At 47.9% G+C, this 25,749-nt stretch overlaps 1 protein-coding gene across 1 annotated transcript in view; it reads right to left on the bottom strand.

Moving 5' to 3' along the window:
* Window positions 1–481: 481 nt before the first annotated feature.
* Window positions 482–25,749, bottom strand: part of SAMM50 (SAMM50 sorting and assembly machinery component) — a 29,211-nt gene continuing 3,943 nt past the window's right edge. Inside the window, exons 2-15 of the mRNA XM_066358624.1 lie at window positions 23,266–23,376; window positions 21,051–21,152; window positions 17,585–17,672; window positions 16,581–16,687; window positions 15,947–16,077; window positions 15,629–15,716; window positions 13,961–14,089; window positions 13,380–13,451; window positions 12,557–12,643; window positions 11,153–11,223; window positions 9,797–9,864; window positions 5,196–5,342; window positions 4,376–4,517; window positions 482–685 (exon numbers count right to left, since the gene is read on the bottom strand). Of these exons, the coding sequence (XP_066214721.1) occupies window positions 640–685; window positions 4,376–4,517; window positions 5,196–5,342; window positions 9,797–9,864; window positions 11,153–11,223; window positions 12,557–12,643; window positions 13,380–13,451; window positions 13,961–14,089; window positions 15,629–15,716; window positions 15,947–16,077; window positions 16,581–16,687; window positions 17,585–17,672; window positions 21,051–21,152; window positions 23,266–23,376 (1,389 nt within the window). The 3' untranslated portion in view covers window positions 482–639. The remainder of the gene's footprint in view (window positions 686–4,375; window positions 4,518–5,195; window positions 5,343–9,796; window positions 9,865–11,152; window positions 11,224–12,556; window positions 12,644–13,379; window positions 13,452–13,960; window positions 14,090–15,628; window positions 15,717–15,946; window positions 16,078–16,580; window positions 16,688–17,584; window positions 17,673–21,050; window positions 21,153–23,265; window positions 23,377–25,749) is intronic.

Raw genomic sequence — 25,749 nt, 5'->3', positions numbered from 1 at the left:
AGAAACCTGGTCCACTAATGGTCTAGGGATATAGCTCTTACTCTCTAGGGTACACACCGGCCCTTTGAGCCTCAGTGTTCCTAATGTCACACACAATTGTTCTCCCCACGCCACTAACATTTCAATGACTTGAGCAGGTGGTATGGTGAGTACAGCCCGTCACCACTGGTGCATTAGGCCGGCACATGCCTCCGCCAGTGTTGGCCTCCCCTGGGACACTGCTGAATGCAAACACACAGGCACCAAACACAGACCTTTAGAGTGTGGGAAGGAAAGCAAACGGGAGACTGTCTGACAGGACTTCTGTCCAGGCAGGTGCACATGAAAGAGCAAACGACCACAGCACTGTCTCATGCCTGGCCCGCGGTTCCCAGGGGAGCCGGCGTGTGACACTGGTCTGTGCCGTGCCCTGGCCCATTGTTCCCAGGGACAGTTGGCGTGCAACACTGGCAGGGAAAGCCAGCTATACCCACAATGCGTCTGAATGTTTGTCATGAAAATTTATTGGCATGGATTCCCACAAGGGCTGCAGTCAGACTCGCTCGACTGTGCTCACGTGAGAGAACGCTGGGCCCCGAGTAACGGCTGCCACCCCAGTCCCAAGGCTTCTTGAGGATGAACAGGAGGACCCTGCGGCAGCTACAGGAACCTTATCCCAGCTCCAAACTGGACGCCATCACATATCCTAGAAAAAGAACAGAAAATCAATACTGTGGCCAGCGCTGCTAGCCCGCTGCTCTCAAGCCCATGAGCGCACTTCTCAGAGGAACTCACGCCCTCCCAGCGAGGGGATCCCCTCGTTTTCCTCTGTCACTAGCTGAGCAATGTTCCCAGCCTGCCCGCCTCCCTCACCACCAGTATCCAGAGACTGTGCTCAGTCAGACACTGGTGACAACACTGCTGGACCTCAGAGTCAACGGTGCACCATCACCTCCAGCATAAAACTCGGCAAATACTTCAAAATTGTCTCCATTTCTATAAAGGTCTGAAATCCTAATTAGAGGTACCAGTACGAACTCCGGGGAGAAAGTTATGATTTGCACACATATAATTGCCCAGCCTGCTAGCTGCCGAATTTCAGAAATAAAGATTAAATTCTGATGTCACTCAAATGCCACAAAATCCCAATCCTGAGGCCACACACTGAGCGAGGCGAGGACAGGGTCACTGCACACACGGAGCACCTGCTGCAGCCACCATGGTCATGGGCCGAGCTGCCGCCGGGCCCCCAGAGGAGCTGCCTCGTGGTCTGGCCTTTAAATGTCATGCACACCACAGGCTTCTTCCTTCCAGAAGAAACCCCATTTGAAATTCATTCTATAACACATTTATCAAATTCAACCTGGAGAAAGAGGCAAAGCTGAAAAGGTGAACGTGGTCATTCTCTGTAAAGAGAAAGAGTCATTCAACGGGGCCCCCAAAAGCAGCAACATTCCTAGCAGCACTGCCTTCGTGGAGCACAGTGACACCCAGTGGCCACCAGCAACAATGCAGCCCCAGTGAGCGCAACCCCACTGGGGGAGCTGCACCCCACCTTTCAGTCTGAGGGACAGGAGGCCAGAGCCTGCTGGACGTGTCCCAGGTCGCATGGCCAAGGAGTGACAGGCCAGCGACTGGCAGTCACACCTGCAGCCTGCTGCTACCACCAGCCAGCCGGGGGAGCCGCAGTCAGTTCCCAAAATTTGATCCTCAGGACAGTGAAACGCAATAAAGCTACAGCTAAACCACATGTACACTTCTGGTTTTCTTTGCAATAAAACATTTATAATGCATTTCTCTGTACAGTGTGGACTGACATTAAACACAACACACCAACTGCTCATCACAGATACAGCTCATCCATGTATTTTCCAAGACAGGAATTAGTACAGAATTAGTTTGAACAAAAAGCTCTAGCAAGCAAGTCAGCAGGAAGAGAGGTGACTGTGTCCATGGTTAAAAGCTGCACTGCAGGATACTCGAGTGTGGGGAGAGAGAAACAAGGTGCCCTGGCATGCGGGCTCTCAGCAGAGTGGAGACGGTGGCGGGAGGGGGCTCCCTGTCGGAGGGGGCCTCTGTTCGGGGCAGAGGAAGAGCAGAGCCTTAGCCTCTGCGGGCCTGTCCTGGCGCTGACACTGCAGGTCTCGCTCCTCCTGTCAACAGGGGAACACCCTCTGCCACACAGAGCCGCTGCGAGGTGCACGGGAAAGAACAGGATCGAGCACCCAGCATCCTCCCATCCCTGCAACCGTCACTGCCCTCAAAAGAGACAGGGTTGGCAGGCCCTCCCTTCCACCAAGTGCGGGGCCCACAGCCTCAGCCTCACTGGGATGCCAGCCGGCAGTGCAGAATCCGAGGCCGACCCCAGACCAAGGGGTGGGACCTGCCTCTGCCAAGACCCCACGGGGTCAGAGGCACGCTGCCATTGGTGGCTGTCACTTGTCACCTATCACTTGTCACCTATGTCTAACTTCACCGGCAGGCACCTCTGAGGCTTTCAGCAAAATTTCATTAACACCTGGTTGTTAAGACAGGGAGACCCACAGTCACATCTGTGGGGAATATAAGGCTTTCAGAAAGCAACCTGCAAAACTAGCTTCCTTTACCCAAGATTGTAAAGGTTAGGGAATCTTTGCTAAAAAGTTATCCAAGGCACAAACCTTATTCTAGAAAATTTGTCTACTTGATCCTATTTCACAGTCTCTGAAATCAGGACATAACACCCACCCAAAGCCTGTCTCAACACAGCCGCCAGGTGGCACCACACAGGGACCATGTGTAGGGGCAAGGATACGTATTCTAAAGGAACACTGTTTCCTTTACCAACATGAAAATAACTAAACTAGACAGCACAGCACACACTCATGTGCATTAATTCATTCTGGCCTCCAACCTGCCAGGTAGTTGCCATCATTAGAATCCATTCTCTGGACATGAAAATGGAGAGCCAGAGAGGTTGTTACTCGCTCTGGGTAACACAGCTATGGTGGCCAAGCTGGGCTCCAGGGCCCACACTCACGCTGTGCAACTGGACCCTCTGAGGGCTGCACTGTGTGGACGTGAGTTCACAGTCAGAGTAACCGCTGTCAAAGGTGCTGGAGGAAGGGCTCTGACCCCACCAGGAGCCACGGCAGCAACGCAGTCCGCACCAGCCCTCCAGTGAGAGCAGAGAAGGCAGAGCTGTGGACAACCCTAATGTGAACGAAGGACATGAACCTGCACCTATGCATTCACCCTTCACTGAAAGCTTGCTGGCGTGGCTTCCCTTTAAAAAGTGCCATCACCCACTACATTGAGGCAGATGATAACTGGTATAGGGTTTCCTTAAACAACCTGGTGTTTAAAACCTGGGCTATACCCAGACAGCACCATTTGGTGGCAACATAAGTGTAGACAGAACACCAAAGAGAAAAAAACAAAGCCTAGAGTACTGCACAGAGAAGCATGAAAATAATTAAGATGAACACTATGTTATGGGGGGAATGTTTGCACCTCCCAAAGTGCATACATGGAAGCCCTAGCTCCCACCACATGAGGCAGGCCCTTGGGAGGTAATCAGGCTTAGATGAGGTTATGAAAGTGGGGTCCCCACAGTGGGATTTGTGTCCCTGTAAGGAGAGACACCAGTGAGCATGCTTGTGTTCTCTCTGCCGTATTAGGACACATCAAGAAGGCGGCCATCTGAAAATAAGAACTGAATCTGCCGGCTCCTTGACCTTGGCTTCTAGCCTCCAGAACAGTGAGAATTATGTGTGTTGTTTAAGCCCCGAGTCTATGTATTTTGTAACAGTATCCTGAACTAACACATACTATAACAACAATACTTCTGGATTTCTTAAAACTTATACCATGCATACCAAATAACATGAGAAACAGAATTAATTTCTATTACTGTAAATAGCCCCTGTACTAAATCCGTCCTCGTCATACTTAGCAAATCTTGCCCAGTAAAGTACCCGGTGGGAAGGCCAGGGTGGCGGGCTCCTCTGCTTCCGAGAGAAGTCTGGGGAATGAGTCCTGGGCGGCCCGGAGCCGCTCTGCCCCTCCGGCCTCTGCACCCCAGGCCTGCAAAGTCACCCACGGCAACACCGCGCTCTGGGTTCAGCAAGCACAACAGATGCCTCATCACTTCCTGCAGCCAGACCTGGAGGAGCGCCTATTACTTGGCAACAGTAAGTGCAAGCAGTGAGTTGGGGGACAGGGATACATCATGCACCTTCCTCCAACCTGGACAGAGAAAAGCCCAGTGGAAGAAAATGCTCATATTTTCAATTTTGGTAACTCTTCAATTTCTCCTAAAACCTTGAATCTCAAAGGCCACTAATGATTAACACGTCCAAAACAAAAGAAATTTAAGAGAAAGTACAGTGCAGCTGTGGAGATCTCTAGCACCCACCTGTCGCCCGTCTGCACGCCCATGGGGACGCAGTAGTTCAGTTCCAGCCGGGCGATGTTGCCCAGCCTGAGGACGATGCCTGCGCCGTACGACCAGCGGATACACTCAGCCAACTTGCGAATATGAGCTTTGGGGCCCTCCCCTGAAAAGAGAAAGGAAGGTGTGACCAACAGTGTGCGGCCCTGTCCTTACTGCTGTCCTTGGGCCTGGCTCTCTCATTTGCTGTGCCCTTTGGAATGTCCAAAGCCAAACTGAATTCTCATTCACAGTCAAGAATGCATGAGGTGGACAAGGATTGGGACCAAGATCAAGGGCAGCCAAGACTTCTCAACACTGTGGGGTTCACACATTCTGCCCCTTTGCTCAAATGGCATCCCCTTCCCTGACCACCTAGGGCAGGCCTACTCCCGATGTCAGTTTGAGGGCCCTGTCTTCTGTACAACGTTCCAGACACCTACTTACACCTCCTCCCCCAACTGGATACATCCACTATGAGTCTCCCCTGGCCTTGAGCTCCTGGGGAACGAAACCAAGTCACGGCCTTAATGACCAGCAGAGAGAGATGCTGCAGACATGGTTGCTGAGTAAATGAATAGATTTTTCTTTGCAAGACAGCATTCAGTGCCCATGTCTCATGTGTTCCATTCATTCGAACAACGACTTTAATCTAGGCAGTGTCAGGTGTTGCAGGAATGTTTCTAAGTAAGGTGCAGTCCTTAAATTTAGACTACTATAAAAAAGACAGACACCTATTTGGGAACTGTGCTTTTAAATATAAAGTCAACTGTACTGTACCGGTTTCTAAATAACCCAAGTTTACCATAGTTGAGGTTGCAGAGATTTCCTGCGTTGAGAAAAAAGTGTGTTCTGAAAAGTTCTCCGAAGCCGCCCTGGCCTGGCCGGAAAGGTAACGGGGCATATAGGTGCAGGCCGCCGGCCCAGTACGCCTCTCCACCCAGGTAGTCTCCTAGTCAGGGCAGGGGTGCAGAACAGAGCGCAGTCTCACAAACATGAAGTCACAATGACGCCCACATCCACGTGGCAGGTGTGCGCCGTGCACCGCCACCCAGAGCTCAGCCCTCACCGCTCTCCCAACTCCCGAGGCCAGCCTCGTCGGAAATAGGCTTTCTTTTTCCTAGTTCAGGTTATACTCTGCCTCAGCTGGAAAAAATGCTTATGTAGTTTTGAAAAGAATAAAATCAGTAATTTATTCTATCTGTAAAGTGTATGAAATAAAACAAATGACCTCCTGGAAAGCACTTTTCCCATTAGTGCCAATTACCATCACTGTCATATGGCAAATGAAATGCATCATTTTGCAAAAATTTCAAGGCCACAATAGAAAGAGACAGAGTGCAAAATGTCCCTGCGCTTTCTGGAAATGGCTGTCCACACTATTAAGTCAACAGGCAGGGTCTGCTACTCACTGTTAGGAAGCAGCATCCCAGCTCAACAGCTAATGAAGCTCGTTTTTAAAGTTTCATGAGCACAGGGCTATAACTGTCCACCGAGAGTACGCATGTGCATGACTTCTGAAAGTGCCCCTACCCATTCCATTTGGACTACAAACAGCCATAACGTTAAAGCAACAAAAAGCTCACAACAGCTAAAATGCTTACACTTGGTTGCAAAATACTACTTCTAAAGTGTTCTTAGTAGCTTTGATACAAAACGGCAAACCCACACAAAAAAAGGGTTGTGTTCAAGATTAACCTCTTTGGGAATGAACTGCTTATTTATGTAAAGATTGCACAATCTCTTCAGCCCCTTTGAGGGGACAGACCTGAAGTTCTAGAGGGAACAGAAGCTCTAGGGGGAACAGACCAGGGCAAAATAACATGAGCTCGGCCAGGTTGGCTTTTTGCTTCCCAGCAACTTTGGTTCCCCATCTCTTTGTATCTGATCATGAAAGTAATGCACCCACTGAAGAAAACACTGACAAATATAAGCAGAGAAATAAAAATCTTTCGTTCCTGCCATCTGGAGATAACCAGCTAACATCCTGCTATCGTTCATCCACTGAATTACAATGAATAATTATAAATAAGAAAATAAAATGTGAGCCATTTTATATAGAGACAGAACTTTTGGTCCTGCCTTTCTCCTGAGTTTATGTTGTGAGCACTCTGTATTATGTGAAATGTGATGCTTGTGCCTGAATGATCACATATTTGTACCACAACATAATTGTCATTTCTTGCTAGTGCCCATTAACCTGTGATGAATTTCCTTGCACACATATATATGTGTAGAAAAGCACCTCATCCTGAGTGTAAAACTCAGGAATCTCCACACCATAAAATGGGCACCCAGACTGTGAAACAGGCACATGCAGCCCCTAGAGGGCCATGTTCTCCTTAATCACACCCGCCAACCACGCCAAGTGCGAACACTGGCCCGCCAGCACGGCAGGGAACAGCCAGCCTGACTCCACGCCTCACAGCCATAGATCAAATAGCACGCACCCTTTGGGTCGGGCTCCTTGTTCCTGCACGTGTCTGAGGCCCATTCCCGGCCGGCAGTTAGCCAGTGTCTGTGGCTTGTCTGTCTCACTGCTGCGTGATACTGCGCAGCGTGACGATACCACTCTGTACTGGCCCCATTCTATTGTGGATGGACAATGTGAGCTTCCAGTTTTCGCTAGGAGCCATTGCTAAAAGTCCCTGCACATATACATTTTGGGATCTTGATACATGTTGTCAAATGACTTTCATAAAAGGTTACAATTTATATTTTTGCTCACAGAATCTTACCAGTGGCCCATCTGATCACAAATTAAGTAGAATATCACTGGCTTTTAATTTTCAGGCAAAATGCAAGACTCCTGAACTTTCACAGAGTCATTATATAAAATTTCTAATAAAAGAAAAAAAAAGAACTACCCAGCCCTGGCCAGTTGGCTTGGCGGTTGAGCATCAGCCCAGCGTGTGGAAGTCCTGGGTTTGATTCCTGGCCAGGGCACTCAGGAAAAGCGCCCATCTGCTTCTCCATGCCTCCCCGTCTCCTTTCTCTCTCTCTTCCCCTCCCGCAGCCAAGGCTCCATTGGAACAAAGTTGGCCCGGGCGCTGAGGATGGCTCTGTGGCCTCTGCCTCAGGCGCTAGAATGGCTCTGGTTTCAGTGGATCAACACCCCAGATGAGCAGAGCATCGCCCTCTGGTGGACATGCTGGGTGGATCCCAGTCAGGCACATGCAGGAGTCTGTCTCTCTGCCTCCCTGCTTCTCACTTCAGAAAAATAAAATAAAATAAAATAAAATAAAATAAAATAAAAAACTATCCATAAATTATGTCACTTTTCTGAGAAAATGACACACTGGTAAAGCACTCTAAAAACTAGTGAAAAGAAATAACCTATGTTTTGCACAGAAACGTATGCACAAGGCAATTATTACTTATAAAAATATAAAATAAAAGCAACAAAAACATTAAAAAAAAAACCAGAAAAATTAGGGTAGAATATGTTAAAATGGAATAAATGCACCCATTTAAGTGATGTTTTTGAAGTATTTGAGACCTTTAATACGATGTCAGGTGCTGGAGGCTCCAGGTGCCAGGAAGTCCCACTCAGGGCAGGAGGAGGACTGGGAGGAGGACTGGGACAGGCCCCGGGAGAGCAGCACAAGGCCTGCAGCAATGCCACATGTCTAACATTACACAAGTGGAAGTTATAGATGAGCACAAAGACTCGTCAGGTTAGTCACTGATGTTGTTTTACAATCATAAGAAAGTCTAAATGTCTAAATCTTGGTTTAAAAAGATGACAGTGTGGCAATAAGATGAAATATCGCAGCCCTTATTTAATAATATTGTAATAACTACGGAGGGTGCCAGGTGGGTACTAAAAATATCAGGGGGAACACTTCATAAATTATATGACTGTCTAACCACTAAGCTGTACACCTGAAACTAATACAGAATAAGATTGAAAAACGATGTTGTTTTTCTCTCTGATTCACTGCTGGTGGGAATGCAGAACGGCACAGTCATTCTGGAAGACAGTCTGCCAGGTTCTTACGTGTGATTCAGCAATTATGTCCCTTGGTATTTACCCAAATGAACTGACGCCTGATGTCCAAACAACTTGCACATGTAAACTTCTAACAGCTTTACTTCTAACTGCCAAAGATTGGATATCCTGAAACTAAACAAGATGTCCTTCAATAGGTGAACTGATAAACTGTGGCATATTGGAATAGAATTTATTATATTATTATATGGAATATTGTTGGGCAATAAAATCATACTAGCAAATAAGCTATAAAAAGACTTGGAGGAACATTAAATGCCCGTAGCTTAGAGGCCAGTCTGGAAAGGGCACACGCTGCATGGTTCCAGTTATAGAACATTCTGAAAAAGGTAAAACTGAGGACAGTAACACATTCGGTGTTTGCCAGGGGTTGGGGGAGGTAAAGGGATGAGTAGGCAGAGCACGGTGGACCTCTGGGCAGTAAAGCTTCTGTGTGATACTACAGCAGCTGCTCTGGGCCACCATGTATTTGCCAAAGCCATTGAGTGAACCCTCATGTGCACCACAAGATGTAGTCAGTGATAATACGTAGGCACTGGCTCACAGTTGTAATAGATGTTGCACACCAGTACACGATGTTATAAAGGATGCTATGGGAGGCCACAGGGCCTCTACTTTCTGCTCAGTTTTTCTATAAACCTAAAATTGCTTTCAAAAATAATGTCTATAGGCCTTGGCCAGTGAGCTCAGGCGGTTAAGAACGTCATCCTGAAACAACAAGGTTGTGGGTTTGATCTCTGGTCAGGGCACACACGGGAAGCAACCAAAAAATGCATGATTGAGTAGAACAACAAATGCTTCCCATCCCCTCTCCTCTTCCTTCCTCTCTTTCTAAAAATCAATAAAAATTAAGCCCCAGCCAAATAGCTCAGTTGGTTGGAGTATCATCCCAGAGCGCAGAGGTTGCTGGTTCAATTCCCCAGTCAGGGCACATACTACTGTCTCTCCCTCTCCCGGCCTCTCTCAAAAAAACAAAACAAAACAATGTCTATTAATTTAAAAAACGTATAGTATACCACTAGAATGAAATAAGGAACCATTACAATAATTAAGTACTTATTCCTATAAAAATCTTCTTCACATATCATTATTAGTGGGACCATAGTGACAGAACAGTATGTACAAAAAACACAACGTGTGTATAAAGATACACACATCTGTATAAAACACCCATACGCGTCCTCACTGGGTAATGAGACCATCGGTCACTGTTGTGTATTTTTCCCTTGGATACATTTTTACCACAATTCCCTCAACAAGCATTTTTCTAGGCTTGCTGTGTGGCAGAGGCTCTACTAGGTGCTAACTCCACAGTGGCAACACCTATCATTGCACTAATTTACACAAGAGTATCCTTTCAAAACTGACGTGGGGCACAGTGGGAAATGACAGACCTTCACTCTGCGGCCCAACACTGTGCATGCTGAAGCCACGCACGCTGGTCGGTCCCCCAAGGTAAAACCTGGAACAGAACGGTGATGTTAGGAGAGCCGTGGGGGAAAGTGTTGTGACATCTTTGTGCGTAAATCTTCATACACTTCCACTTCTACATGTATTTCTGTGAATTATATTCATAGAGACGATATGGTTCGGTCCTAGAGTTTAGAGATTTAAAAATTTTATACTTCCAAACAACCATATAAAAATGCTGAACTAGGTTAAGCTACAACATCTTAGTTCATGCGAGGTTACTGAGGGAGTTTCTTGCCCTAAAGAAGTTGTTAGTATTTCAAAGCCACTAGGGCATCCCCACACTTGCTGGCAGGAGCACAGCCTGCTATCAGCTTCTAAAGAGCAGGCTCCACACCTTCTCCATGAGCCTGAAAATGTCCCCTACACTTCTGAGACGTAATCCCATGTTTAGGAATCTCTTCTCAGAAAACAAAGAGAACAAAAATTATTTACAAAATCAGATTCTCCACAGTGTTACTTATGTGCAAATAAAGGAACATTAAAATGCTCTCATGAAAAACTTCTTATGACTTGGGGAATGGTTTGCTCTACAATTTCTTTGAAACTTTTTCAAAAAGCAGGGAGAACACAAATCTGTACACAAAACACACCATACCAACACTTTAGCACAGACATGTATATCAGCTAATGTATATGCACACATAAAACACACGTCCACAAAAAACAAACAAAAAGGAAGTCGTCCCAAGTGTTAATTCCGCGTATCTCTGAGCAGGATTGCTTTTACTTCCTTAAAGGTTCCTCTATTTTTATATTTCTGCAACATATATGAAAATTATTTTTCACACCCTAAAGATAATATGAATTCTTTTGGATGTGCTCACAAAAATTAGGGGATCATGGAATGTGCAGATACTCCAGTACTTTCAGCCTTTTTGTATAGTGCATTTTTATCAATGAAATAAGTTGGTTTTGCATCTCATTTGCATAACTGAACAACTTTCTTTGATTTGTCATTTGCTTTTCTGATGTTCTTGTTTAATATAAAAATAATCAAATGCTTCTTTTTTTTTATCGCTTTGCATTCACTTTGAAGTATCCCCTAATTTTTGTGAGCAGTATATAATAAAGTTGACTCCCTCCAGCAAAAGGGCAAAAATATTAATTATGAGGTATGTTGGATATTCTTAAATTAACTTAAACATAAAAGCTGAAGTAAAATTTGAAATATTTGCTCTCTTAAATCAACTTCTGTAAGACATCTTACAAAAAAACAACCAAAAAGAGCCAAAGGAAAACATTGGCAATGACCCATCACCCATTTATTACTCACTCACCTGTCAGCAATACTTGATGGTTTATCACCCATGGGGACCAGCATTCCACCCCAGAGGGACGCTGAGAACACCTATGGAGACAGAAACAAGCAGGTTGCCCTCACTGCCATAAGCATCAGCAGGTAGAAGGCGCACGGGATCTGGTCACCGGTCACTGGCCAAGTGCCTGCAGCTGCTGAGCTCTGGCAGAGCATGGCCTATAGGAAGGTAGGTTAGTACAGCTGGAGAAACACAGGTATACCACAGTCTAAGTGTTTTGTGGATACACTTAGGATAAGAGCAACATGTGGGGCTTCCAGACACAGGAAGTGTGGCTTAGTGGCTTTGAGAGTGAGGACACAGAGCAGCCAGGGAGAAGGTCAAGGGCAGCCAGGCAAACAGCTGTGCAAGTCAGTGGGTCAGGGGCCCAGATGCAGGATACAGATTTCAGAAGAGAATACTTCTAACAAGTGGAACTTGAAGTGTGTGAGGAACAGAGTCGAAACATAAAGTAGCACATGGACCTGATGCTGGGAGAGCCAGGCATGCTCTGGGGGCACAGGATGGCAGCTGCGGCCACAGGGTGGGTGACTCTACAAGAATCTGGAGAAAGACACCCCAGGAGGCGGAAGAGCAGCGAGCCAAGAAAGGGGCCCACGGAGGAGGAACTGACCCGCGGAAGCAGAGCACGGTCATGCTGGGGTCAGAGGACAACGCCAAGGGCTGTAGAGTGGGCGAGGGGAGGGGCCACAAGCTCGCAGCCTGTGCAGAGCAGCGGCAGGGAAGGCCAGGGCCAGACTCAGAGCACAGGCAGTGCAGGACTGGCTGGGAGCAGTGGGGAATGACCTCAGAGTACTATGCTGCCTGGAAAGGGACGCTGGTGTCACTTCATCAAAATTCAGTCCTTGCCCCAAGTTTTCAGGCAGCCAAATGCACAGGCGGCAGCGGGGGACAGAGAGCTGTCCCAGTCACCCAGGTGCTGGGAAGACTGGAGATAAGCCCAGTCAGAATCCGGTCACTCCTTCCTCAGTCCTGAGTAGGCCAGGAGAAGCTGCATCCAAGTGGATGAAAGACTAAAAAGAAACTTTCCTGGAAGTGCCCAGAGCCCTGCAGACCAGCCAACTGAGGCGAAGGCTCCGAATTCCTCTGGAAGCGGCATGAGGGAAAGGAAGCTGCATGTCTCCAGCCGCTGTTCCGCGGCCCAGGTCGGCAAACGGGGAAGGAATGCTGTCACAGTTACAGACCCCCTTGCTGTGGAACAACAGCTACCACCTCTCCTGAAAGACCTCCATCCTGGCTGCACTTACGAGTACTCAGTGTGGAGGACTAAGGACCTGGCTTCCACTCAGTGCTTCAGATCTCGGGCCTGCGGTCCCAGAACCAGGGCTAAACATGCAGGTGATGACACTCTGCCCAGATACTCACTGAGTCAAGTAAAAGTTGCTTATTCAACTGAAGCTCAAAATCTTCTTTTAAGAAGCTCACGTCCCCTCCAGTATAGCCAGCCAGCTCCTGTGGGAAAGAGGCCACAGGTCAAAGCAGAGCAGATTACCACATAGGTTCCTAAACAACCTCACAGCATTGGCCATTTAATTTCGCTGTTCTGCATTTTTAGAAAAGCTAACAGACCACTTCTGTCTCCCAGAGGCTGCGTCCACCTTGTTCCAGATGGGACCAGGGGCCCAACAGACACACAGAACATCATACGCACTGAGGACTAGGGTACGTGAGCCTGACATGTGAGAGGAAAAACATTGGTAATGTAACCTTTCGAGCTTCTATGGATAAGAAGGCTCTTTTGGCCCCATCGGTGTTTGAAAAAAAATTAACCAATCTTTTACAATTTGGCCTATTTCATATAAAACTCTGACTTCCGGCCATTCCTGACACTGAAGATTAGGCAGACAGAGGCACAGGGCCCGAGCAGGCGGCCGGCCTCTCCGCCTGTGCAGTCTCCCCCAACAGGCTGCATACACCACTGCTGTGAGGGGTTCTTTCAAGGAAACCACTCCCACCAAAGTACAACCTTCCTCCTGGCCTCCTATCACATGACACCAAAAAGGCCAGAATGTTATGTCCCTTTGCGTGAAGTGAGAAGATTGAACCCTGAGAGTGGCTGACACCCTAGCAAGCCATTCTAGAAAGAATTTTACTATTAAGGAAAACGTTCAATATTGAAAATGCAACTCCCTCCCCCCAGGGTCCCGAGTGTGCAGAGAACACAGAGGAGGAATACGAGAAATACTACCTGGTTCACTTTCAGCAGAGCGCCTCTCTTGGGTAAGATGGAGGAGTTCCGAGAGTCAATGACCATGGCGTGCTACAAGAAATTGGTACGGGGGTGCGTTCATTCAGACAGCTTGATAAACAACGCTTCTGAGCTCTGGCCGTATGCGAGGCATTGCACTAAGCACTTTGCCACCCTCACACCACTCATCTTTATGAAGACTCGGTGAGGAGGGCGGCACCGTCGGCCCCGTGTCATACTTGCAGGAACCAGAGCATAGCGCAGTCTCATTCATTGGGAGGCGGCTACGACCCCATCACTGGGTCCATTCCACCAAGCAGAGGGATACCCTGACCAAGGTCAGCTTGGCAGCTTTTAGCTAAAATTCCAATCAGCTCTTACACACACCTTTTCCCATTAACACCAGTATCATTTAGAAAAAATAACAATATGTAGCATTCATAAATTCAGTGACCAAGATGCACCATTTTTACCACCAATCTGTGACGCTTAACAATTCGTCCCGAGGCTGGTGAAGGCCCATGTACAACATGGCTGCAGCCAAGTATCCATATATTCACTTGAACGAGAAAAGTCCTTACTGAAAGGGATGACTTCAGGGAGTGTCCACTTTCCTGTCGGACGGCGAAAGATGCTGTCCTGGCGAGGCAGCCCAGCTCTCGCCACACGCCTTCCCACTTGACAGTGTGGCTGGTCTTCCAGATGGGAAACTGCAAGCACACAGGCATGGTCAACCTTCTGTCCTGGACGGTGGGATGTCGCCCTGGTCAGCCTTTATAATATGGCATCCTTCAACTATTCACTAAATACACAAGACCCTTGTTTTTAACGGTGGGCAAGAGACAGAAAGAGAACGGGGAGAAGCAGAGGAAGAAGGCGCAGTGGGGCTATGGAGGAAGGAGAAAACCGTGATCACAGGAGAAACACTGCTGGACACGGCCCAGCAAGGAGACAGCCCATGGAATCTGAGCGCTATGTGCAACTTTGTAACGAACAGTTTCTCTTCCATCTGAAGATAAATCTGGTACGAGACCCCCACCCCCACTGGTCCTCCTAGCCCTGAGTGAAGCTTCCAGTACCCTGCTGTGCCTCCGCTGGCTGTCAGAAACGACCGATCTTAGCACACGAGGAAGGAGAAAGGGGTGCCTCCACAGGAGGTCGAGAGCACAGAGGAAATCTGACCAGGTCAGAGAAGCCGCCACCGTGGATGTTAGCCACTCTGGCCCCAGCCGTTGGACCAGCAAAGAAGCACCCCACCAGGAGGGCAAAGAACAGCAGTGACCCAGAGGCCTGAGCCGCATGAGCTCTGGGGTCCAGCCAGGTGGGAAGCCAATCTTCCATCACTAGCTCAGGTGCTGTTCAGTGGCCTTGGAAGGACAATGACATTGCAACTCTTACAAAGAAGTCAGATCACTCTCCCCAGCATGAGCCCCACGCTGGGCATCCGCTGTAGCCCTCAGACCTACAAATGAACTTCAGGCCCAGACATCCTATCCACTTTCAGGGTGACAACTTGGGGCACCCACCTCAACAGACTTCTTATCCAACCCCGCCACAAGACACCGTGCCGGGTGCAGGGGAGGCGGAGAACAGGAAGACAGCCTTGTTCACCCACTTTCCTGCCCTCCAGGCCACCTGAGACTCAGCTCTCTCCCAACATCCGCAGAAGGTGTAGAGCTGACTTAGGTCATTTCTCCCTTATCAGGCAGCTCTTCATAGAGAAACAGTCACTCACAGGGGACACAGCTCCTGTCTCTGGACTCACGGTCAGAGTCTCTACCTAGTTCATGCTGGCACCAAGCACACTGAGCAGGACACGGCCCTTCCCTGCAGGGGCTCATCTCTCACCCTCCCAGCACCAGTGTCCAGTGCTGTCACTAGGCGTCCCTCTTCCCTCCACCACAGGGCTAACCGGGACCTTTCTACTCTAATAGCCTGATCTTCAAGAAAGGCTTAGAAAAAAGAGATACAAGGGGAACACAGGAGAAGGGGAGAAACCTCCCACTGCTGGCCATACTGCTGGTGGCCGCTGGAGGCTGGGGAGCAGCGTCTGCTGTGGTGGCCCCTTCTCCACCGCCAGTGAAGAGGCACCCCGCCAGGGTGGCAAAGAACAGCAGTGACCCCAGCAGCAATGCCTGCCTGCCCACTTGCCCCCCCAGCCCCTTCTGGCTGTCTTTGGGAACCAAACAAACAGGCTCTCGCTCCCCCTGTCCCTCGTGGGCACAGGGAACAACAGGAACGCTACTTACACTGTACTCGGCTGACATGCCTCTGTCCGTCTCCCGCAGTGAGCTCCAGGGGAATTGTCCAGTAACTTTATATAAGTTTACAGAGAAACTAGGAGACAATGGGACAGAGCTTTAAAAGCCGAAAAAGTGGTTATAACCTGCACACATTTAAAGCAACAGACTTAATAACACACGTCTGGTTCGTCCTCACGAGGAAGTCTACAGCGCGTGCGGCACTGCGGGAGTGCCGGCTGAGTCTGCCCGTTTCTTTCCACAAATAAGCAGCTACTTTAACTTTAAACCAGGCCACTGTACTCAAGGGTCTGTTTGGCTTCCTACTTTCTGTCGAAGTTTCCAGGCTGTGGTTTGAAGAAAGACAGGCCATAGGAAGTTTCTTTTGTTCCATAGGAAAACTGAAATGTGACCTTTTCTGCACGGCCTAGAAGGTTAGGGAGCTTGAGGCCAAGTACCTAAAGGGAAAAACAATGGAGATTTACCTAGAAGGAATGATCACATTTTAACAAAGACTAGTTAAGGGGCCCTCAAAAAACAGGACAGAAACCTCGACTCCAGATCTGGCAGGAACCTCTGTATCGCTTCTCCTCTGTACAACCTCTCTTTGCCGAGTGCGCATGCCCGGGAAGCTCACCTGAGTCAGTTGAGGGGCCAGTTAAGCTTGCTAACGTCACTGTGAGGCTCAGGGAAACCAACTCTCTAGGTCTGGAGTTTAGGGGAATTTGAACAAGAAACTTAATACAAACATTCCCCAAATCGATCCTAATTTACTACTGACGTTAATATTGTTTCTCAACAATCCAAAACATATTCTGATCAATTCCAGTATGACTAGTGAGAAACCACGGGTCATCTTAAACATAAAGATGAAGGTGTGAAAGGGTTCAGAAACCAGCCCCGGTTTTAGGAACACAGGCACGCTAGAGGTCCGGCGTGAGGAGGGAGAGCCCAGCCGTACCATGCTGCCTTCGTTGTTCCCGACCATGGTGTTGTAACTGCCCGTCAGCCTCCTCAGCTCAGTCACTTCAAAGGTCACATCTAACCCATTTGGAAGTGCGTCGTCACCTAGGTAAGTGAAAAATGCTCAACAGTAAGACTGACAGAACATGTAGTTTCTCTTTATTGCAAGTCCCACTGCTATAAAGCAATCTGAAGACTGTTTGTTTTATAATCTTGTTTGGAAATCACACTCTCTATTTTAAAGTCCAAGAACACTGCCACACAAAATCATCATACACCTCGACACCAAAACGCCTGTGTCTGGTTTCTGTGATAGAAGAGCTCAAACACGGCCTTGCAGGCAGGAGACACCTGTGGCAACACTGCGTTGGGGACGTTCCTGCTGCTGTTCTCCTATCAGGGAGGGCCTGGAAGAGATCTGGGGTCTCAATTCAACTGACAGGAAAATGTGGAATTCATGTGATGAGAGGAATGCTAGTAATCCTGCCAGAGAACAAGAGGCGCACTACAAATGCAGAGGTGAGTGTTTTTATCCTTCTTCCTCTAGGGGTGCAGTGCCAGTGGGATGACCAGTGTCTGAATTCGGTGCAGCTGCCTCATGGCCCAGCAAGGGCCCTAGGGTGCAAAGAAAGCAACAAAAATGAAAAATGGACTCTGACCTGCACAGCCCTCTTCTCAAAGCACACACTGAGTCTACAAGAGCCCATGTGGACACCTGCTGAGCTGGGTTGGGCGATCTACATGAGGCTGGACTCCCTCCTCCAGGATCCTTCTCAGATCCCTGGGACCGTCCAGGGGTTTCGAGGACAGTATCTTCAAAGTTCGCCTGTCCTTCCTCAGCCCGACATACAAATCCAGTCACTCCCCTGAGACTGCTAACTACCGGGCCCTGTTTGTCTGAGAAACCTTCAGGACTCACTACACCTGGCCACACAACGGCTCCTGCAATTCCGGAGGATGGGTAGAGAGGGACATCACAGAGATACTATGCACAGCATGTACCTTGACATGTATCGATCAAAACATCCACTTGTCTAAATATTCCCAGACGGAGCAGTTTTTCACGGGCTTCATGAGATTTCCGCATTACCTGTGTGAGAGAAGAAACACAAAAGGTATTTCTCTAAGACACAGAGACATGGATGGTGGCCCTGTGTCCAGGCTGGTGGTTCTACCACCTGGGGCTTGCGGGTCACTAAGAAGAGAGTGCCAGTAAGACCAGACACTTGGGGTAAAAAAAAAAAAATCCTATTCAGAGAGCAGAAAGCTGAACATATAACATAATACCTTTTACATAAACAAAAAACATATTAAAATGCACACAGTCCGCAGGTCTGGAAAAACTAATTGGTCATCGTTACGTCTGGTGTAGGGCAGACTTCCGTGTGTGCCCATGTGCACTTTTAAGCTGTCTGAATTCTCTAACCACTCTTCTGCTTTTTTCCCCCTCCAATGTCAGGAACAGTCCTCTCTGATGTGAGGACTGGGAGTAGAAGGGGAAGGCCAGAAAGGGACCTAGGAAGCAGGGGAGGACCTTATAGACAGCAGGGTTTAGATTTCATCCTGCAGGAAGGAGAGTTACTCCAGAGTTTTCAGCAGGAGAGACAGGATGGACTTTCCTGAGGACAGAGCTGACCATGTGGGCAAGCACAGAGGAGGAGAAACTGGACGAGAGAGGCAGGAGGGATCCCACAGAGACCGGGAGCTGTGAGGGCACTCAAGCACAAGTCACAGTGTTAGAGGGAAGGACAGACCACATTTCACAGGCAGGAGCTGAGGACAGGCACTGACTGGATGGAGTCCCTGCGAGAAGCAAGGAGGCCACAAAGACAGTCAACTCCGGGCTCATCGCATCCTGATACAATTAGAGAAGTCAGGGTGGCGATGGGAGGCTGGGCAGGTAGACGAGGAGTCCAGTTTTCAGCCACATCACGCTGGAAATGTTTGTGGTGACTCCATGAGGAAATGCTGAGTGGGCAGTGCCCATTTAGGGCTAAAACTCAGCATAGGGAAAATGGTAGACATGAGGCTGAGGAGCCTACAGGTTGTAGCTGAAGCCAGGAGAGTGGATGAGGTTACCCAGGGAGACATAAGATCACCCAGGACAATGATCGTCGCGGAAAACCAACACTTCAGGATGGTCACAGGCAAAGAGGCTGACAATGGGTCTAATGATTGTGATGAGAAGTAGGAAGCAGCCCAGAATACTGTGGGCTTTGTGGAAACCAAGGGAAAGGAAAGGTTGAGAAAGGAAGAGGATGTAAACACCTTCCAAAAATAGCAAAGTAAAAAAAAAATATTCTCGAAGTGACAGTTATCACTTTTCAATATGAAAGAAGCATACTAATGGAAACCTGGTAATGCAAAGGAAAACAAAAGACACCAACAGGTAATTCACAAGAGAAATGTGAATGGCCAACAGACGTGAAAAAGGTGCTTCATCTCATTCATAGTTAAAAAGAACAAATTGGGCCCTGGCCGGTTGGCTCAGTGGTAGAGCGTCGGCCTAGCGTGCGGAGGACCCGGGTTCGATTCCCGGCCAGGGCACACAGGAGAAGCGCCCATTTGCTTCTCCACCCCTCCGCCGCGCCTTCCTCTCTGTCTCTCTCTTCCCCTCCCGCAGCCAAGGCTCCGTTGGAGCAAAGATGGCCCGGGCGCTGGGGATGGCTCTGTGGCCTCTGCCTCAGGCACTAGAGTGGCTCTGGTCGCAACATGGCGACGCCCAGGATGGGCAGAGCATCGCCCCCTGGTGGGCAGAGCGTCGCCCCTGGTGGGCGTGCCGGGTGGATCCCGGTCGGGCGCATGCGGGAGTCTGTCTGACTGTCTCTCCCTGTTTCCAGCTTCAGAAAAATGCAAAAAAAAAAAATAATAAAAAAAAATTAAAAAAAAATAAATAAATAAAAAGAACAAATTGGAACAAATAAATAGTATTTTTCACCTATCAGGTTGGCTAGAATTTATAAGGTGTGACAATAGCCAATGCTGAGAAACAGGCCCTCTCGTAACCAGCCGGAAAGGCACGGACTGCAGTGATCTCTTCAGAGGACAAGATGGCACCAGTACTAGAACTACAGAGCACACCCCTCTGACCAGCAACCCCACCTGCAGGAATGTATCCCACAGGTGTCCTGTCACACACACAGAGATGCTTACTGCAGCACTGCTCGTAAGAACAAAATGTTCCATTTATTGAAATGCTCATCAATAGGAAACTTCACAATAAATAGCACAAAGTGCATGTAGCAAAGACACTGTGAAATCGGTGTGTGCTGATGTGAAAACATCTCCATCATTAACAATGACAAACGTGAAAGACGCAGGAGAAATGTGGAGTAGGGGCCCACCGCTGACGGGTGCGGCTTATCCAGACCCGTGTGCGTGTACCACACTCCGGGCGGGCGGGCCTAGGTGTGGCCGTGAGGGAATAATCTACATTTCATTTCAATATCCTCTAAACCAGGGATCCCCAAACTTTTTACACAGGGGGCCAGTTCACTGTCCCTCAGACCGTTGGAGGGCCGGACTATAAAAAAAAAAAAACTATGAACAAATCCCTATGCACACTGCACATATCTTATTTTAAAGTAAAAAAACAAAACGGGAACAAATACAATATTTAAAATAAAGAACAAGTAAATTTAAGTCAATAAACTGACCAGTATTTCAATGGGAACTATGGGCCTGCTTTTGGCTAATGAGATGGTCAATGTGCTCCTCTCACTGACCACCAATGAAAGAGGTGCCCCTTCCGGAAGTGCGGCGGGGGCCGGATAAATGGCCTCAGGGGGCCGCATGTGGCCCGCGGGCCGTAGTTTGGGGACCCCTGCTCTAAACCATTAGATTGCTTTAAACTGCTTTTAAAATTTTACATATATATTACTTTAATCTTTTTTTTTTAATATTAATATTTTAAAAGTGGGAATGGCTAAACTGTTGAAAGGTCAAGTCAAATGAGGACTGAAAGGAGCCACTGGCCCTGGCCACGAGGGAGCTGTAGGTGTCCCTGCCCAGCATGTAAGTGATTCCAAGGTCAGCAGGACAGAAGGAACCGCAGAGGACAGAAGGTAGATGATGCAATCCAGCAAGGAGACTGGAGGAACGGAGCCGGCGCCAGAGGGTCGGCAGAGAGGGTCAAGGTCAGCAGGGCCCTGAAGGAGAGTCAGGGCAGCACGAGCAGGGCACCATGAAGGAGCCGGTGTCGGGACCACTGTGAGGACACAGGGCCAGACGGCCTTGGAGAAGAGGACAAGCTCCCCTTCTCAGGGATGAGGGAAATGCAAACACGTCGGTCTGTGGGAAGTACGGGGAATGGAAGGGTTCAGTGTGGGGCGCCAATGCCCCCTTCAGGGCAGGGGCAAGGCCATGCACACAGAGGCTGGGGCGGGGCACACGGCAGTGTGAGGACACAGGACAGTCACGGGCTCTTCAGGAGGGAATGGAAACGATGCCAAGCAGAGAGAATACTTGCCTCAATAAGGTTTTTAGCCTTAAAAACGTCTCCAATTTCATACATGATGATGTCATCTTTAGTCCTTCCGAGTCCGTCAAAATGAACATGCTGAACAATCACCTGAATGTGACAAGAGAACGCAGACTGCTAAGCATGACACAGGGCAAGAGGTCAGGCATCACGGCCAAAGACGCGTCTGAAATTAATTTCAAGGATTTTTTTCAAGTGTAATGACCCACATTTCTGAATCTGACTTTATCCTATTTATTTTTCATACTTTTTCAAATAGCTGGTGACTTGAACTTACCCTTTGCTACCTCTGTACTGCCTGTGAACAAGGTCACCTGTATCCGGATGACCAGGGACCGCATCAGTCCTAAACCCAGCAGGCCCAGCGGTCCCCTGTATGTCCTTCCTGACGTGCTCCCTGAGCACCACCTCAGGGTGACCCAGACTGTAACCCGACTTCATACTGTGTGCGCCCTACTGGAGCCCCTGTGTGAACATGGCAGGGGTGCTGACTCGAGGAGCCTCCCACCTCTGTCTCCGGAGCAGGAGCTGCTGCTCGCTCACCACTGCTCCCATAAAAGCCCCTCAGTGCACTGAATATGCAGATGTTTACTTAATTTGTTCAAGAAAAATGCACTGATTATCTATGACATAGGTGTTATTCTAAACACAGGATACAGCAGTGAACAAAACATCAGCTCCTGCCTCAGTGGAGCTTACATTTTAAGGGAGGATAAAAAGTCAATGTACATAGTGTAGCAGATGGTACCAAGTAACAGAAAAATAAAGCCAAGACAATAGGAAGCGTTAGGGAAATTTATAACTTTTAGGTGATTGGAATACTGTGCTGAGATCTTAATTTAAGAATTAATAAAAATGTGCTCACATTTCTTCAGCTGTATTTAATTTCAAAAGCTACAAAGTTTAGGAAAAGTTTCATTTCTCTGGGAGCAGGGAAGGGTGTATAGATTTAAGCATAATTTGAGTTCGTTTTTTGTTGTTGTTTTTTAGCAAGAGAGATAGAGACAGAAAAGAGGGACAGATAGAGACAGACAGGCAGGAAGGGACAGAGATGAGAAGCATCCATTCTTCGTTGCAGCACCTTAATTGTTCACTGATTGCTTTCTCATTTGTGCCTTGACTGGGGGGCTCCAGCAAAGCAAGTGATCCCTTGCTCAAGCCAGCTACCTTGGGCTCAAGCGAGCAACCTTGGGGTTATGTCTATGATCCTACGCTCAAGCCAGCAACCCCATGCTCAAGTCGATGAGCCTGCGCTCAAGCTGGCAACCTTAGGGTTTTGAGCCTAGGTCCTCTACGTTCCAGTACAACGCTCTATCCACTGCCCCACCGCCTAGTAGGGCGAGTTAGTCTTTGAAATACAGTGTGTCCATAAAGTCATGGTGCACTTTTGACCAGTCACAGGAAAGCAACAGAAGACGATAGAAATGTGAAATCTGCACCAAATAAAAGAAAAACTCTCTCAGTTTCATACCTATTCAGTGCAGTTTGATGTGGGCTCACGCACAGATTTTTTAGGGCTCCTTAGGTAGCTATCCCATATAACCTCTACAGACTTATCACTGACTGATGGCCTACCAGCATGGAGTTTCTCCACCAAACTGCCGATTTCATTCAACTGCTTATCTACCTAGTAATGTTATTCCTATGTGGTGGTGCTTCGTTATAAATGCACCGATATTCACGTTGCACTTTGGTCGTGGATTCGAATTTAGCGAGCCACAGAACACACTGAACTTTCCTCTGTATCGTCCACATCTCGACTGGCATGGCCATGGGCTGCTCTGCTGTATACACGGTGTTACATCATCATCTGCGCATGTGCACATGCTGCCACATCATCCTACAGAAACTGGGAGGGTTTTCCTTTCATTTGGTGCAGATTTCACATTTCTATCGTCTTTTGTTGCTTTCCTGTGACCAGTCAAAAGTGCACCATGACTTTACGGACACACTGTACTTTTAAAATGATATAAATACAAAATGTGTTTGTTTAAACTTCCCACATAAATAATCAAGGAAAAACTATTTTCCTAAAACCAGAGACTACTTTTCTAAGTCATCAGTCTCTCTGAAATGTAGTTGGCTACAAACTCTTTGATGAAGTCACGGAGAAAGGTCAATTGCTCTTTACCTTTCCTAAGAGGTTTACGGAAATGAATGTTTTTAGTAAAAACTCTATCAAGCCCTTCAACAGAATACTCACATCTTTATTTTCAAGAATCTCCTGTTTGGTTTCAGGTTCAACTTCAACAAATTCAGCTTCTTCTCCTAATGCTCCAAAATCAGGTCCACTCGCTGGAAGAGGCTCCAAGCTCTGGAAGGGAAGCAGGAATCACAGATAAAAAACCAAAACCTTAGAGTTTTGTCTTCAGATGGTAACTCTGGAAAACTCAGTTCTGTGGTTCACTCCAGTTAGTGGAGGCTGGGGCAGGGAGCAGGGAACAAGGGCATAAGCTACTGTTGATGTACAATTCTTATACCAGTATGAGGTCCTCAGTGTCTAGTGTATTATTCATAAATAAAACAAAGATGAATTTTCAATTAACTAAAAGGGTCAAGCATGAACCTGAGATGACTACATCGTGAACTGAGGATTATGGCTAATCTAGTTCTATACATCTGAGGCCCTTCTGAAACAAAAAAAAAATTTTTTAAATATATTTTTAAAAGATTTTATTTATTGATTTTACAGAGAGAGGAGAGAGAGGGAAGGGAGCGAGAAGTATCAACACATAGTTGCTTCACTGTAGTTGTTCACTGATGGTTTGTCATGTGTCTTGACCAGGCAAGTCTAGGGTTTTGAACCAGCGACCTCAGTATTCCAGGTCAACACTCTTTATCAACTGTGCCAGGTGAAACAAAAAACAATTTAAAAATAATATTCCACGCCTGGGCCCTGGCCGGCTGGCTCAGTGGTAGAGTGTTGGCCCGGTGTGTGGAAGTCCCGGGTTCAATTCCCGGCCAGGGCACACGGGAAAAGCGCCTATCTGCTTCTGCAACCTTCCCTCTCTCCCTTTTCTCTATCTCTCTCTTCCCCTCCCACAGCCAAGGCTTCATTGGAGCAAAGTTGGCCCAGGCGCTGAGGATGGCTCCATGGCTTCTGCCTCAGGCACTAGAATGGCTCTGGTTGTAAAGGAGCAATGCCCCAGATGGGCAGAACATCGCCCCCTGGTGGGCATGCCGGGTGGATCCCAGTTGGGCACTTGCGGGAGTCTGTCTTTCTGCCTCCCAACTTCTCACTTCAGAAAAATACAAACAATAATAATAATAGTAATCCACACCTGACTAGGTGGTGGCACAGTGGATAGAGCATCAAACAGGGACGTAGAGGACCCAGGTTTGAAACCCTGAGGTCACCAGCTTGAGTGCAGGCTCATCTGGTTTGAGCAAGGCTCACCAGCTTGAGCCCAAGGTCACTGGCTTGAGCAAAGGGTCACTCGGTCTGCTGTAGCCCACCAGTCAAGGCACATATGAGAAAGCAATTATTGAACAACTAAGGTGCCACACAAAGAATTGATGCTTTTCATCTCTCCCTTCCTGTCTGTCTGTCCCTATCTGTCCCTCTCTGTCTGTCTTTGTCACACACACACAAAAAAAATCCACAGAGATGTATCCAGGAAAAGAAAAAAATTTGCTTTCCTATTGTTAGAGGAAGTATCCTAATTTTTTAAATCAAAATTGAATTCTAGGATGACTAATTACATTGACAACCCAAATTACTACAACATTTTTTTCTGGACCCAGGTAGATTTGTTTGGGTTCAGAAAGTCTCAGTTACACACTAAGAGAAAACTGCATATGCTCATAAAATTGTCCAGAAGAAGGTCACTCTCTTCAAACTACATAGAAGGTGCTTTAATGCTTTTGAGATGATGGTAGTTCATTATCATGAACAAGGACTCAGGCTGTGCCTGAGTTAAGTACAATTCCAGGAGACATGATAGTAGTGTGAGTAATAATAATATATTACATACAGGCCTGTTTAACCACAGAGAATCCCAAACACTCTTGGATTGGATTCAGGTCTTATGTGGCCCCAGGTAACTTTACAAATAGGCAGGTTTGAGGAAAACCAGGCTAACTATTGTCTGGCTGCTTCCTTTACCAATTCTCTATAAATAAGCACTTTTATTTTTTTATTTTTTTTTATTTTTTTTTCATTTTTCTGAAGCTGGAAACAGGGAGAGACAGTCAGACAGACTCCCGCATGCGCCCGACCAGGATCCACCCGGCACGCCCACCATGGGGCGACGCTCTGCCCACCAGGGGGCGATGCTCTGCCCATCCTGGGCGTCGCCATGTTGCGACCAGAGCCACTCTAGCGCCTGGGGCAGAGGCCACAGAGTCATCCCCAGCGCCCGGGCCATCTTTGCTCCAATGGAGCCTTGGCTGCGGGAGGGGAAGAGAGAGACAGAGAGGAAGGAGAGGGGGAGGGGTGGAGAGGCAGATGGGCGCCTCTCCTGTGTGCCCTGGCTGGGAATCGAACCCGGGTCCTCCGCATGCTAGGCCGACGCTCTACCGCTGAGCCAACCGGCCAGGGCTATAAATAAGCACTTTTAAGTGCACAGAAGTGTCTGATACCTGCAATATATAATATAATGGGGACTCTGGGCCATGATCACTTTATCCCTGCAATACTCAATAGCCTCTCATTAGTAGGTCCTCAGTGACATAACTGGTTCTCTGG

The sequence above is a fragment of the Saccopteryx leptura genome, chromosome 1, assembly GCF_036850995.1.
Source record: "Saccopteryx leptura isolate mSacLep1 chromosome 1, mSacLep1_pri_phased_curated, whole genome shotgun sequence".
NCBI lineage: Eukaryota > Metazoa > Chordata > Mammalia > Chiroptera > Emballonuridae > Saccopteryx > Saccopteryx leptura.
The sequence above is the reverse complement of the archived record's forward strand: the minus strand, read 5'-3'. Positions and strand labels throughout refer to the sequence as shown.